Below are 14,514 nucleotides of genomic sequence, written 5' to 3'. Positions count from 1 at the left end.
CTCTGCAGTGTGTTAATGTGTAAACAGATCAGTTTTCATTTCCTGAAAATATTACTTGTTCAATATTTTTGTTTTGTTGTTGTTTTTAGACTCTTGGGGGAGTATTCCATCAGGAAGTGCTTTCAGGAGGCTTGCATTTGTTCCCCTCGTTGGTAAGACCAGTCTGGTCTCAAATTGCTTTCTGATGGGTGCAGAACATCTAAGTGTCTTCCCCATGTTGTAAAATCAGTCTTATCCTAAAGTCCCCTGGAAATTAGGTCAATGACACCAGAAACACACAAGTGAGTTTTTAATTACCTTTATTCCTAAAACATTTCTGAATATGCGTTCAATCCTGCGCTCCAACCATACACATTAATGCTTAGTGTTAAAGGTTTTGTCAAGACTGTAGGTTTTGATGTCAATATAATTCAGCCATTTGATCACCAGAAGCTTAAACCAAGCTGGAGCTATGCTACACACCTTAGCAAATCCCACTCAAGTCATGCAACTGAACTATGCCAGTCTATGCTAAAGACAAAAGTTAAACAACATTAAAAGGAGGTAAATAGTCTAGTGCCCCCTGCCCCCAGGAGCAGTACTGCAGCACTAGCTGAACTAAAAGCAGACCAAATGGCTTCGTCACATATCGATGGAGGAAAAGGAATGTATTGCTACATTTGTTTTTCTTGTAAACCTGTTAAAATATCAGACTGCAGAATGCCAGACTGTTGAGCAGGCCTATGTAAACATCTTACTCTTAAATCAGATCCCAGGGGTGGCCTTCCAAGTTCATTGTTTAGTAACTGATCCAGATAAGCCAAGTCAGAGTAAGTGGTGAACTTCTAATTAAAAGAGCCCAACGGTCTCATTCTCCTAGCAATAGCCTACATAGTCGTAGGGTCATAGACGTACAATATGGGGGGGTTGTAACCCCAAATACTCAAAACCTTCAAATGCATAAATACTGTATGTCATCATGTTATAGAGCAGTTGAACTCGACTGTTTAACTCAAAGTTCCGACCCTTCATAGGGCCTGGGTTTGAATACTGAAACCCACAGTCACAAATCTGTGCAGCTCTGGATAAAAGCGTCTGCTAAATACTAATCTCTTTAATTTTTACTTTGACTTATTCAGATCAACCGCTAAAGCATGGGCTTGGAATCCCCCTTGGACCGAGGCTCTAGAACTGGGCACACCCAGATTTGGTGCCATTTCAATCCCGCTCAAGTCCAAATCCCATTCGAGAGTCTACAGTGTTGGGAGACCCCAAGCTCTCTTCTGTGAAAAATGATGTTTTAAACTTGTGCGTTGAGCTTTGAAAGCTCTGAAATCTTAAAGCCATGTCAGAGGTGCTAGCTTAGACCTTTTTGTTGGATGACGTAAGCTGGAAGCACATATAATGCCCCCCCCCCACACACACACACACAACCAGGGCTGGAGTCAACGTACTTCACCTGAATTTCAAGCTTGACTTTCCAGTCAGTTGTTTGCCAGTAGGCCTACTAGAAACACACTGTACCAAAGTGCGACCTTCTTCACAGGTTGAGCTAACGTTAGCATTTGACTGAGCAAACAAAATCATAATTCAACTCTCTAAAAGAACGTGTCATTAAACAAGTCAGCCCTTCTGGCTCGCCAAAACAGACCTTATGACTTTGTTTATCACATCACAAGTGATGATTAGAACATGCTCAGCACTTGTTAAATCCTACAGCATATCAAGACGTACTCCACCTGTCTTTCATCGTGCTTTTACACTACCTCAACCTGCTGCAAGCCCTTTTACTGTAAACCGCCAGGGGTTGGATAAGAGGACAGAGACACCCCAGACAACATCCCTAAACACACCCGTTGCTCACACACACGCACACGACACACTCGCGTGAGACTAGTTTCACTAGTCCCTAACTTATCCCACCGCTTGCTTGCTTGCTAACGGCCGGCCCCTTCTCGTGCACACTGCTGTTGTTGCTGCTGCTGCTGCTGCTGCTGTTGTAGCGATTGTTGTTAGGCGGCCTTGGTGAGCTCGTCGGCTAACTCGGCCATGATGTCATGCACCCAGACATCGTGCTCCTCCTGCGACGTGTCCACTAGGTAGACGGTCACCTTGCGGTCCCAGGCGTTGGGCGCCTCCTGCACGGCCTCCAGCTGGGCCACCAGGGGCTTCTTCTCCACGTGGTTCCGGAACACGATGGACGCCTCCTCCGACCACTGCCGAGGCTTCACACCTGGAGGGACAACAAGCCCGTGTGTAAGACCACTGTTGATCAGGCACAGAGGCACGTTCTCTCTCTCGCTCTCTCACACATAACAAACAGCGGTCTGCGTAAAATCATATCGGATCATTCTCTACATTAAAGGTGCTCTAAGCGATGTTGGGTAACGTCACTTCTGTTGACTTTCAAACAAAACAGAGAGCTAGCTCACTACTTCCTCCCCCTCCCTCCCGTGCTGCTCCTGTGCAATTGAAACTCTCCTACACACGCATCTCATCTGTGATTTGCTGGAACAGTTTGTTATGTTTTTATGGGCTAGGTTTGCCCAGGTTGTCTTTGTTGCCGTTTTTGGAGCCTGGGCTGTCCACAGAGGTCACATTTTTTTTACAGTGTATTCAGGACACAGACAGCCAGTGGTTGGTTAGGTGATGTTTGCAGTAAGTGACATAAAATGTTTTAGCCTAAAAAACGCGTGGCATCTCTTAGAGCACCTTTAACCACAGCAGTTACAACAGGTGTGTTTTTGGGCCTAGTGTGGCATTTCACATACACACACACACAAACTGGCCTGTGCAGGTATAAAGGTACATACAGTATGTATCTGTTACCAAGTCAACATCTAGTCAGACAATCCAATAAACAAAATGCAATTCAATCAAAAATAATATGCATGCAATAACAAGCACGGCCCCCAGGAGGCGCACATGCACTAAAACACCTGCTAATGATACTCCTAAGAGATCACACATGCAGACAAGAAGCTGACACTTCGCCTTTAGTGGTGGTCTCTATTCTCTGTTTAAGGACACATTTGACCCATTTTCCCACAATTTTAAGTAGATTCTTGAGTTCTTAATAAAACATTTGTGTCATGCTTTGATCAAAATACCAAAATGATGAAGCAACCACACAGTTTTCAACCCTGTGTGAAAAGCCCTGTCCAGATCAGCTTGTTTGTGTGCCTGTTATTTTACAAACACAAGCATCGTGCACGATGGACTGTTATTTTACAAACACAAGCATTGTGCACGATGGCCTGTTATTTTACACACACAAGCATCGTGCATGATGGCCTGTTATTTTACAAACACAACCATTGTGCACGATGGCTTAGCTTCAGTACGTTGCTAACAGGTCCCAAGCTTGTGGGAAAAACACAACCTTTCGCTCTTCAGTGGGTGGAGACTTAATCCAGATAGGTCAAATTGATGTGATGTTATTAAACAAGCTGGCAGACTTGATGTTACTTGACCAGCAAATCTGAATAATCTGAATCAAATGTATAATATGTCTTACAATATGCCCCCTTTAAATGCAATGTATATGTAGGCAATGTTGCATGTACTGCATGTTAAAATGCTTTAGATACATTGCTGTCCATACCTGCTAGCTGGGCACTGCTGTCCATACCTGCTAGCTGGGCATTGCTAGCTGGGCACTGCTGACCATACCTGCTAGCTGGGCATTGCTCACCATATCATACCTGCTAGCTGGGCATTGCTGACCATATCATACCTGCTAGCTGGGCAGTGATTCCCTGGAAGGGCAGCTGCCGGAACTCCTGGATGAGCGGACGCAGCTGGGTGCAGCTGACCAGCTCGTGTTTGCCGTAATCCAGTTCGTAGACGGACACCAAGCCATTGGTCAGGATCCCCTTCACCAGCACACGATGCCAGCTGGGGAGCAGAACACACGGGGGGGGTTCAGTCGTGACGTCATATCACTTAAAGCACAGGGTCAGTCATGACGTCATATCACTTAAAGCACAGGGTCAGTCGTGACGTCATATCACATAAAGCACAGGGTCAGTTGTGACGTCATATCAGTCGTGTCAGCGTCATTTGTGCCAACGTCAACGTGTCAGCATCAGTCGAAATATAAAATAAGAAATATATATATGTGTGTGTGTGTGTGTACTGTATGTATGCAAAGTTTAACCCATTTCTCTCCATGGTATATTGCACTTGATTCACACTATTTGCTGCACTTAATAGAGCAGAGACAGATGATGACACTGAAAAGAAAAAGAAGCTTATGCAAACCGGCCACAGGGACACTTTTTTTGGCAAGTGGGGTAAATCTAATGACCATATCCAAATTTAGCTCATAAGGAATGTCCAAAAGCAGCAGAAGTTTAATCCCGTGATGTGCCCAGCACACACACACACACACACGCACACACTCACTCACTCACTTGTTCTCCACTTTGGCGGCGTACACCTGGTTCTTCTCCACTTTGGCGGGCGTACACCTGGTTCGTCTCCACGGCGACGGGCTTGTCGTTGGTCTTGTTGTAGTGCAGGATCATCTCTCCCATCAGCACCACCAGCTTGTACATATCCTGCCAGGACTGCAGCACGAAGTGGCCCGGGTGGCACGCCACCGACACATACACATCCAGGTTCTGCCCCGCCGGGGGCAACTCCAGCAGCGGGGGCATCTGCAGACGCGCCTGGGGGGCAGGTGTGGCGGTGTGCTGAGGAGTGGTGGGCGGAGTCCCCCTGGTGCCCGGGAGCGAATGGGCGCGTCGGAGCTGAGGCGCTCGCGTCCCATTGGTGGAGGTGGGGCTTCCGGAGTGGTGGGTGTGGCCGGGCACGGTGGTGGGCGTGGTTTTGAGCGAGGGGGCGTGGCTGCTGAGGAAGACGTCCTTCTGGTGCTTCCACAGGTCCGAATCGGCCAGCTGCCGGTTGACGCTGCGACTCATGTCGTGGAAGTTCTTGCTGGTGAAAAGGTGCACGTGCACCAGACGCTTGCTCTCCTCCTGTTTGGCAATCTGAAGGAAGAAATACCAGCTCACACTAGGGCACGCTATTGGTCAGAATCAGATTCAGCTTTATTGGCCAGGTAGATGTCCGCCTCCTTGTTGTCCCTGTCAAGGTCGTGGACACCTCAACAGGCACAGGCAGGGGTTAAAGTGTGGGGGGAACACACCTCAGATAAATTAATAAATAAATCTATTCTTTCATACCAACAATATAGCGCGATAAAAACTATACAATAACAATTAAAGAAGGAAGGAATAGTGCAATACCAGTAGAGTAGTCAGACATTTAAGATTTAAATATAAATATAGTGCAAGGCAGTTCAGTGCAATGATAATGTATTTGTGATACAATATTGTAGTTGTAAGATTGATGTATACATGAGGTCGATGGGCAGAACAGTGTTCTATGGTCTCAGGGATAACATTACAATAACACTTATGCTCTCTGGGGTAACATTACAATAACACTTATGCTCTCTGGGGTAACATTACAATAACACTTATGCTCTCTGGGATAACATGACAATACTACCTATGCTCTCAGGGGTAACATTACAATAACACTTATGCTCTCTGGGGTAACATTACAATAACACTTATGCTCTCTGGGATAACATGACAATACTACCTATGCTCTCAGGGGTAACATTACAATAACACTTATGCTCTCAGGGATAACATGACAATACTACCTATGCTCTCAGGGGTAACATTACAATAACACTTATGCTCTCTGGGGTAACATTACAATAACACTTATGCTCTCTGGGGTAACATTTCAATAACATGGAATTACATTCAATGTCGAGGCAAAAAATCCCTACACTGCAGTGCAGTACGGTGAGTGTGTGAGTAAATGAGTGTGTGTGTGTGTGTGTGTTTGTGTGTGTGTTTGTGTGTGTGTGTGTGTGTACCTTTATACTGCAGTCACTACAGTGCAGTACTGTGTCTCTAAGCCACTGCACAGCATCTGGGGTCCAGGATCCCACACTCACAGCTAGATCAGCAAGACAACACTTCACCACCTGAAACACACACACACACACACACAGACAGTTAGATTTGCATTGTCATTCACTGCAAAAGCTAGACCTTAGTTCACTAGAACTGTAGAATCTGTAGAAAGACAGATAGACAGACACACACACACCACAAACAAGCAAACAAAGTCAGGGTCAGTTCAACCAGAGAACCTTTTTATCCACATGGACACACACACACACACATACACACACAAAGTATCAGTGTCAACACAACAAGGTCTAGGGGAAAGATACATTTACATACACACACAAATCTGTACTTATGTAAAGAAACGCAAAAAAAAAATATCTCCCCCTGTTGTATAATGCAAAGTATCCAATCAGGGGACAGACCTGGGGTGGAATGGCGATAAGGTCACGCAGGTGGGGGGGTGGGAACTCCCTCAATTCAATGACCTCTACGGATGCCTGAACCCCCAAATCAATGAACAGGATATCCAGCACTCTGCTGCCATGGAGATTGGTGATCTGAGAGAGGGAGAGAAAGAGTGAGAGAGAGGGAGATAGTGGAAGAGGGAGAGAAAGAGTGAGAGAGAGGGAGATAGTAGAAGAGAGAGAGAGATGAAAAGACCATTATCACTGTTTTTTCTACACAAATGTAAAACGTAACTATGTGAAACTATAGCTGTCAAAGTCCACCGAGCTGCTGATCAGCAAGATCGCCCATGATGACTTCAGACTGTTCTGAGCTTCCAGTGCTCTCCAGACTGCCAGTAAATCCTCTGGGTTGGCCAGTTATAAAGACACTGATGTCTGCAGTTTCACCCAAGTCATCATTGCCCTTGAACATTTTTCAGCCAGTTAAATTTATTTTATTTTTTTATTTTTTTTACTTTTTATTATTTGATTGTTGTATGTCTTGGTGTCACGGGTACGCTGGCGACCACGCCGCTCCGTCTGACATCTTTTGTCTTGTGTATCAGTCTTGTATGTGGAGCACTTTGGGTTGCACTCTATGCATAAAAATGTGCTATACAAATAAAAGTGACCTGACTTGACTTGATAAAAAACAAAGCCATGCAAGATAACAGTGTCTTAGCCAGGGGAAAACATCTGGAATACCAGAGCTAGATCTTTATTATGTTTAAAGTATATGGCTTTCATTGTTTGGCTAGGGCCAACACAGCCCCTGCTTGCACTAGCCACATTATTGCATTTCAACATTTTACAGAGATTGAAGTGGAACTGAGTTTAAATGTGCTGAAGTGACTGGATTCTGGCTGTAACTGGATGCACTTCAAAGTGGTACAAAATATGACCGCCGCTCAGTCCTGCATATTCTCTCCACCAAAATAAATCAATTTATGAATCAAAAATAAATCAATTTGTCTCCATCTCTTACTCCATCCCCTACTTTTGCAACTTTTGTGTGTGAAAATGAGTGTGTTCATGTATGTGATTGCTTTTGTGTATATGTGTGCTTCTCTGTGTGTGTTTTTGCTTGTGAGTGTGTGTGGGGGGGTAATGGTGTGTGTGTGTGTGTGCACATGTATCTACTTCCCTGCATGTGTGTGTGTGTGTTTTATGTGTCTGTGAGTGGGTGTGTGGGGGTAATGGTGTGTGTGTGTGTGTGTGTGTGTGTGTGGGTGGGTGTTTGTGCATGCACGCGTGTTTGTGTTTATGTGTGTGTGTGTGCGTGTGCTTGTGTGTGTGCCTGTGTGTGTATGCGTGTGAATCTGTGCGTGCGTGCCTGTGTGTGTGTGTGCATGTGCATGCGTGCGTATGTGTGTACTTTATGTGTGTGTTTGCGTGTGTGTGTGTGTATGTGTAGTGTACAGAGACTAATTGTACACATATATTAATTTATTGTATGGGCCCCCATGAACGGAATTCCACGAAACTTGGCGTGGATTCAGAGGGTGTCAGAATGATCCTGCACTTCAAATTCTGTGCAGTTTTGAACCTCTCATCAAAAGATACCTGCAATTACAATGCCTCATTTTTGCTTTTTCATTTTTAATTAACTAGGTGGCGCTATCCATCAAATGAGTGGTTATGGGATGGGTTGACATGGCCCCTTGAGAACATACAAAAAAAAATGTGGTCCTCCTAGGTCCTATGGTTCTCTGGTTATTTACAGAAAACTGTGTCCACCCTACCCTCCTCTCAGGGGGGTCCAGTCCGGCGGAGGGGGTGACGGAACAAAGCGGAAAAACAATTCTTCCGGGTCATCCGTGTTTTGTGCACCCCAGTCTTTCAGTGTCCCGGGAATTGCTGACGCAAAATTACTGGGGGGGGATCCGGCACTTGGCTGCGCGGCAGTAATAATAATGAGTGTTCTATCGAGTGTGTGTGTGTGTGTGTGTGTGTGTGTGTGGGTGTGTGTGTGTGTGAGCGGCACTTGGCTGCGCGGCAGTAATAATAATGAGTGTTCTATCGTGTGTGTGTGTGTGTGTGTGTGTGTGGCGCTTGGCTGCGCGGCAGTAATAATAATGAGTGTTCTATCGAGTGCGTGTGATTGACTGTGTCCAGCCTGAACTTGTCTGTGAGTCAGCAAACAGGCCTGCAGGGAACCCGCAAGGGGAGAACCCGTGGGGTGATCTGTTCCATTCCGGTTGGTTCCGTTCTGCTCACCTCCACTCGAGACCATTTGCCTTTGTAGCGAGCCAGGCAGCCCTTCCCACAGAACGGCCGGGACACCAGGAACTCCGACGTCACCTGCCAAACAGGACATTTCATCAGCACTTCCTGGTCGTATTGTAGAACGCTCCAGAGCAAAGTCCAGTACACACCCAGCTTAATCACAGCAAGAGAGATTTATTGTGCACTTCATACCCTTCTCAACTAGGCAGGTTTCTATTGAACATTCAAAGCAAGAGGGAGTTTATTTTGCACTTCATCAACTAGGCAGGTTTCTATTGAACATTCAAAGCAAGAGGGGGTTTATTTTGCACTTCATCAACTAGGCAGGTTTCTATTGAACATTCAAAGCAAGAGGGGGTTTATTTTGCACTTCATCAACTAGGCAGGTTTCTATTGAACATTCAAAACAAGAGGGGGTTTATTTTGCACTTCATCAACTAGGCAGGTTTCTATTGAACATTCAAAGCAACTCCTTTCATACATTTGATCTAATCAGAAATGAAAGTATAACTCCATATCAATTTCAACTTCATATCACAAGAAGCCTTGCATATACTGTAGCTACGGCACACTAGCCTGATTGAATAATACTATTATTAGCCTTAATATATATTATAATAATATTAGACTTAGTGGTATACAACAGAGAGGTATTGCTTGTCGAGTCATATGATGTAATGTCTAAATGTGGGAATGTTTGTATTGTGTCAATGGGTCAATGTTTACTACAGATTAGATGGGCCAGCTCTTAGTCCCAGATTACGGACTCTAATCCCAATCTGGCTATCACCACACCTACAGCACTCCTACACAAGCAAGGACAACAGTTAGAGCAGTCAGAGGCTACTGGAGCAAAGTGTCTACACACACACACTAACACACTAACACGCCAACAATGCCACAACTACTAGCGCCAAAAATACCACAGGCACAACAAACACACAAGGACACTGTTTGAGATGTCTTTCAGTTTGTTTTTGTAAGGGTTTGTGTTCATGGAAACCACTGGCTTGACTAACTTCAGATCCTAACTCTTAACTAAGCCCAGTGGTGCAAGTGATATGTAAGTGTAACAGGGTTTTTAATACCTATTTTGGGGGGTTTCTAACTATCAAGACATGCCCTTACCAAAAAAATGGTATACTAATTTGATCAGGTAAACTTAAGTGCAGTTGAAGTATAATTCCCAAGTTTACTTTACTTAGGAAGTTCATTAGTACCATATACATGTGCTTGTGGTGCACTTTTCAGTTTATAATAGTACTAGTGAAGATACCAGTTATATACTTCTGGCACATTTTTAGTCCATTATAGTATACTCAAAGCATTTTAAGGTGTAAAAATACTAAATTATAGGTGTACTGTTAGATTACTAATGGTAAATGGACTGCATTTATATTGCTTACTGATATAATTTATATACTGCATTTATATTACACATACAAATAGTGTTGGCTGCCATGCAAGGCGCCAGCCTGCACAGCGCGAGCACTTTTGGGGTTAAGTGTTTTGCCAGGAGGAGTTGGGCTCGGACCTGCAACCCTTTGGGTCCTTGACCACTCCTCTACTTTCTGAGCCACTGCTGTTCACTGCTCATGTATATTTTGTAGCCCGTTTTTCATGTTCATGATAGTATACTTAAAGTATAACCTCAGTAAACTATAAGTACAAGTACAAGTAAATATACTTAGACTTTTCCATCAAATGTATATTAAGTATATTTAAGTATAAATACCATATTAAAGGCTAGATCAGTATAAGCCAAGTATAAATCAATTTAGTGTCAGTACACAAAAAGTAAACTATACATATACTTAGTTCAAAATAAGTACTTCAACAGTACACATCCATGAACTTCTTTTTGCTAAGGGCAGTGAGGAGTGGACAGGAAGTGAGTAAGAGAGAGACAGGAAATTACATCAGGCCAGTCCCCGTTGGCACTGAAGCTGCGTGTGGTGTAGGACGCTGACGTGACGGCTGCGCCACAGCTCGCTCCCTTTCTCACTCTTCTCGAGAGTGACACTACAGACGCAGACCGGTCCACTACAGACGCAGACGGGTCCACTACAGATGAGATGCAGCTCCATCGTGTGGAGCAGGTGTGTTGTACCTGAGAGTGGAAGTAGGCCTCGGTCTTCCCCAGCACCTCGGTGAGCTTAGCCAGGCCTCGGGAGGGCAGCTGGCAGTAGATGGTCCCGTCCGAACACACACTCGATACACTCACATTCATGTAAGCACTGTTCACCTGCGAAGGGAACAACAACATCATTAACAACTTGTGAAGTCCAGATGAAATTTCCCTCTGAAATCCTGGTGGGATTGTGAAACAGCACACGCCCCTGGGCCAAAGGAGGCCTGATCTGAGACAGAACCTGAACCTGACCCAATCTGTTCAGACGTTTGGCTACTCTTAGCTCAGCATTGTGGCTTTTTGTGGATTTCATTAAAAGGAACAGTCAGAGACTCTTAAGCGATTTCTAACACTTTTTGTAACAATCGGTGAATATCTCCTCATGATTCCGCTAGCTCTCCATTCTCTGTGTGTGGGAGTGATGTGAGGCTCTGGTTAAAGACAGCCTGCTGGAGTAGCAGGGCACTGTTGTTGTCTGTCTGTAGAGGTAGTGTAACCCTAAGTGATGTGAGGCTCTGGTTAAAGACAGCCTGTTGGAGTAGCAGGGCGCTGTTGTTGTCTGTAGAGACAGTGAGGGAGGTTGCAGACGGTTCGTGGGATTAATGGGATTTTGAAGTGATGTAATCATCTTAGCCAAGCGGCCATGTTGGGATGGGCACCTGCAGAGGGCTCTCCAGGGACTTGTCCTGCAGGGCCTTCATGCACGCTGCATTGATGTTGACATCATCATCCTGCGACGTGTCGTACAGGACCATGAGTGGTGTCTCCTGGCGTTCTAGAATCTCGGCTAGCAGGATCTTCCCACTCGCCATGGAATCAAACTTCTTCAGCACAGACGCCTCCTGGCTGAACTGCTCCAGTCCTGACAAACACACGCACACGCACACGCACACGCACACGCATACACACACACAAACACACACAAACACACACACACACACACACACACACACACACACACACACACACACACACACACACACACACACACAGGTAAATTGAATGGGTACATTTAAAAACAAATGTAAATAAAGAGGAATGCAACAGTGGGGATAGACTTAAAGTCTGAGCAGAGCAGATGGCTGCCAGTGTAAGCAGCAATCCGCAGCCTTTCTAGCTGAACTCACCAGCCAGTTTGCATTTAGTGGCCTGGAAGGGCAGTTTGAAGAACTTCTCATGCAGCTCCAGGAGCTTGGTTTTGCTGATGACCTCCGAAAACCCATGATCCACATAATATACCTGCAAAGCAACAGTGCATACATGAAGACAGACATATAAAACACCTACAACAGTGCATACACCAAGACAGACACATAAAACACCTACAACAGTGCATACACCAAGACAGACACATAAAACACCTACAAAAGTACATGACACTTGGAACGATGTGTGCCCACTGTGCGTGTGATATGTGTGTTGATGGTGTGTGTGTGTGTGCGTATGATGTGTGATGTGTGTGATGATGATGTGTGTGTGTATGTGTGTGCGTGTGATGTGTGTGATGATGATGCCTAGCACCACAGTTTTCAGCACTCACCTTGACCTTATCCGCCATGACCTCACACACTTGGGCACGAAGGATCTCCTCCTCCTCCTCAGCGCGGACAGCCGCCAGCTGCCCCGACACAGGGTTGGTCAGGGCCTTCCTGGTGTTGTCCTGGCCGTAGAACTCCCGCATCTCATCCTCCAGCTTCTCCTGCGCCTGCGAGTAGCCCTCGCCGATGTACCTGCAGCCATCAATCACAGCAACGGAACACTAAAGGCCTATTCACACCAAGAACGATAACGATAACGATAACTATAACCATAACTATAACCATAACGATAAAAGCATTCACACTGAACGACGATAAACAAAGTCTCTCCTTGTGTTAGATGGGTTCTGATTGGCTATTAGCTTTTTATCGTTCTAAAAATGGCTCTGATAGTGATCCCCAACGATATCGCTCTTCATGTCATTATCGTTATAGTTTATGTGTGAACGTTGTCATTCATATTAACAAGAACAATATTTATTTATAGTTATCGTTATCGTTCTTGGTGTGAATGGGCCTTAAGGCGGGGATCACATTGGCCAGTGCCAACCGGCAGTGGCAAGTGTAACCGAACGCTCAAGTTCTATCTCATTCCTATCGCAACACAAACGGTTTGCCTTAACTGACAATTGAATACGCTCGCGTTGCGCTTTGAAAGTTGAACCAAGTTCAACGCTAAGCTTGTTCAACGTAAGCTTGTTCAACGTTAGCGTTACGAACAATAGGAAACCTGCTGCTTGCCGCCGGTCAGTGTGATCCCTGCTTAAAACATCGAGAGCCCTCACTGTACCTGTAAGGTTCTCACTGAACACAGCTTTCTATCTGGCACATGGCTGTTTTACGCTAAGACTCCGCCCTTTCTACCAGGCCCTTATCATTACAACACATGGCCACAGAGGCAGAACAGGCTTTTTAACAGAGAATTATTCAGATACACAGAGTATACTTATTTCAGAGTCACCTGAACACTGCAGGCTTACCTCAACACCAACAGAGCAGAGCAGTCGTACCATATCACTGAGGTTTTTAAGTGAACGCAACAGGTTTTCCTGAACACTGCAGGTTTACCTCAAGCTTGCTGGCTTCAACTCACCACACCCTACTCACACATGACCTGTCATGAGCTCTCTCTCTGCCTGGTAACCTGCGCTGATTGAAGTCTGACCTCCACCTGTTCCTGCTCTGCTCTGCTCTGCCTCACCCTCGTTACCTACCAGCTGCACTGCATTCACCACTCATCATGCCCTGTATATAAAGCCTTGCTTTTCAGTCCACACTTGTCAGATCGTCTGCAACCAAGCCAGTTACCTGCCTGTTTTGGAAAGCGCCTCTGACTCTTTGCCTGTGATCCCGGACCCGGCTTGACTACTTCTGTGTTCTCCAGCCCGGTAATCTTGACCTGCCTTCCGTCCCTCTTTCTGAATACCGCCTAGTCCTTGACTGTACTGCTGCTTGGTTCAATTGCTGTTGGGTGTGTGTTTCCCCAGGACTTCCCGGATCATCCAGCTCCTGCCATGGCTGTTAGGCTACTGGGGAACACACACACGAAGACTCTTGGAACTCCTGTACCCCGGAACCCTGAAACCCCCTTAAACCCCAACCCTTAAATAAACTTTTGAGCGTGACGCTTTTGTGGTCCTCGTCCTGTTTGGTGTCTGACATGACCTCAGCAGGTTTAGCCTAACACACCTGTGTAACCTCAGCCCGGGCATCCTCACCTGAGCACACCTGTGTTACCTCACCACCCATAATCTCACCTGAGCACAGCAGGTTTAGCCTAACACACCTGTGTAACCTCAGCCCGGGCATCCTCACCTGAGCACGACGCTGTTGGTGCAGGCCGCCTCCACCACCAGCACTGACGGGTACTCCTCACGCGGTATCTGCAGCGCGGGCACCTGCGCCTGGCAGCTGGGACGCTTGCCCACCTCCGACTCCATTTCCGCCTCCGGCTGCGCCCTGGTTGCAGTTCTCGTCCTCGGCCGCGCGCACGTACAGGATGGCGCGCTTGGGGTTGTCGGGCATGGGGTAGTCGACGGTGCAGAAGTCGGCGAGCAGCGCGAGGTTCTGGAGCACGTGCTCGGGCAGCGCGCTCTTGTAGGTGTCCTGGTAGAGCTTGGGCAGCGCGTGGGCCCACAGCCCACTGCTGTACCTCAGCAGCAACTCGCCCAGGTTGCGCCGCAGCTCCGGGGTCAGGGAGGGGGGCGGCGTGCCCGGGCCGCTGGGGGCAGGGCTGGGGGGCGAGGCAGGGGTGC

General features: G+C 46.3%; 1 protein-coding gene across 1 annotated transcript in view; it reads right to left on the bottom strand.

Annotated features, from left to right (window-relative positions):
- The window catches only part of LOC125289356 (tudor domain-containing protein 7B-like), a 47,786-nt gene that overhangs the window by 13,575 nt on the left and 19,697 nt on the right, over positions 1-14,514 (bottom strand). Inside the window, 13 exon segments of the mRNA XM_048236109.1 lie at positions 1,399-2,212; positions 3,716-3,876; positions 4,395-4,420; positions 4,452-4,973; positions 5,879-5,989; positions 6,341-6,475; positions 8,582-8,665; positions 10,701-10,835; positions 11,381-11,583; positions 11,849-11,960; positions 12,262-12,451; positions 14,075-14,202; positions 14,204-14,514. The exon segment at positions 14,204-14,514 is cut by the window's right edge and continues 175 nt beyond it. Coding sequence (XP_048092066.1) covers positions 1,992-2,212; positions 3,716-3,876; positions 4,395-4,420; positions 4,452-4,973; positions 5,879-5,989; positions 6,341-6,475; positions 8,582-8,665; positions 10,701-10,835; positions 11,381-11,583; positions 11,849-11,960; positions 12,262-12,451; positions 14,075-14,202; positions 14,204-14,514 — 2,339 coding nt within the window. The 3' untranslated portion in view covers positions 1,399-1,991.

The sequence above is a fragment of the Alosa alosa genome, chromosome 24 (genome assembly GCF_017589495.1).
Source record: "Alosa alosa isolate M-15738 ecotype Scorff River chromosome 24, AALO_Geno_1.1, whole genome shotgun sequence".
Taxonomy (NCBI): domain Eukaryota; kingdom Metazoa; phylum Chordata; class Actinopteri; order Clupeiformes; family Clupeidae; genus Alosa; species Alosa alosa.
This window is presented reverse-complemented; position numbering and strand designations above follow the sequence as displayed.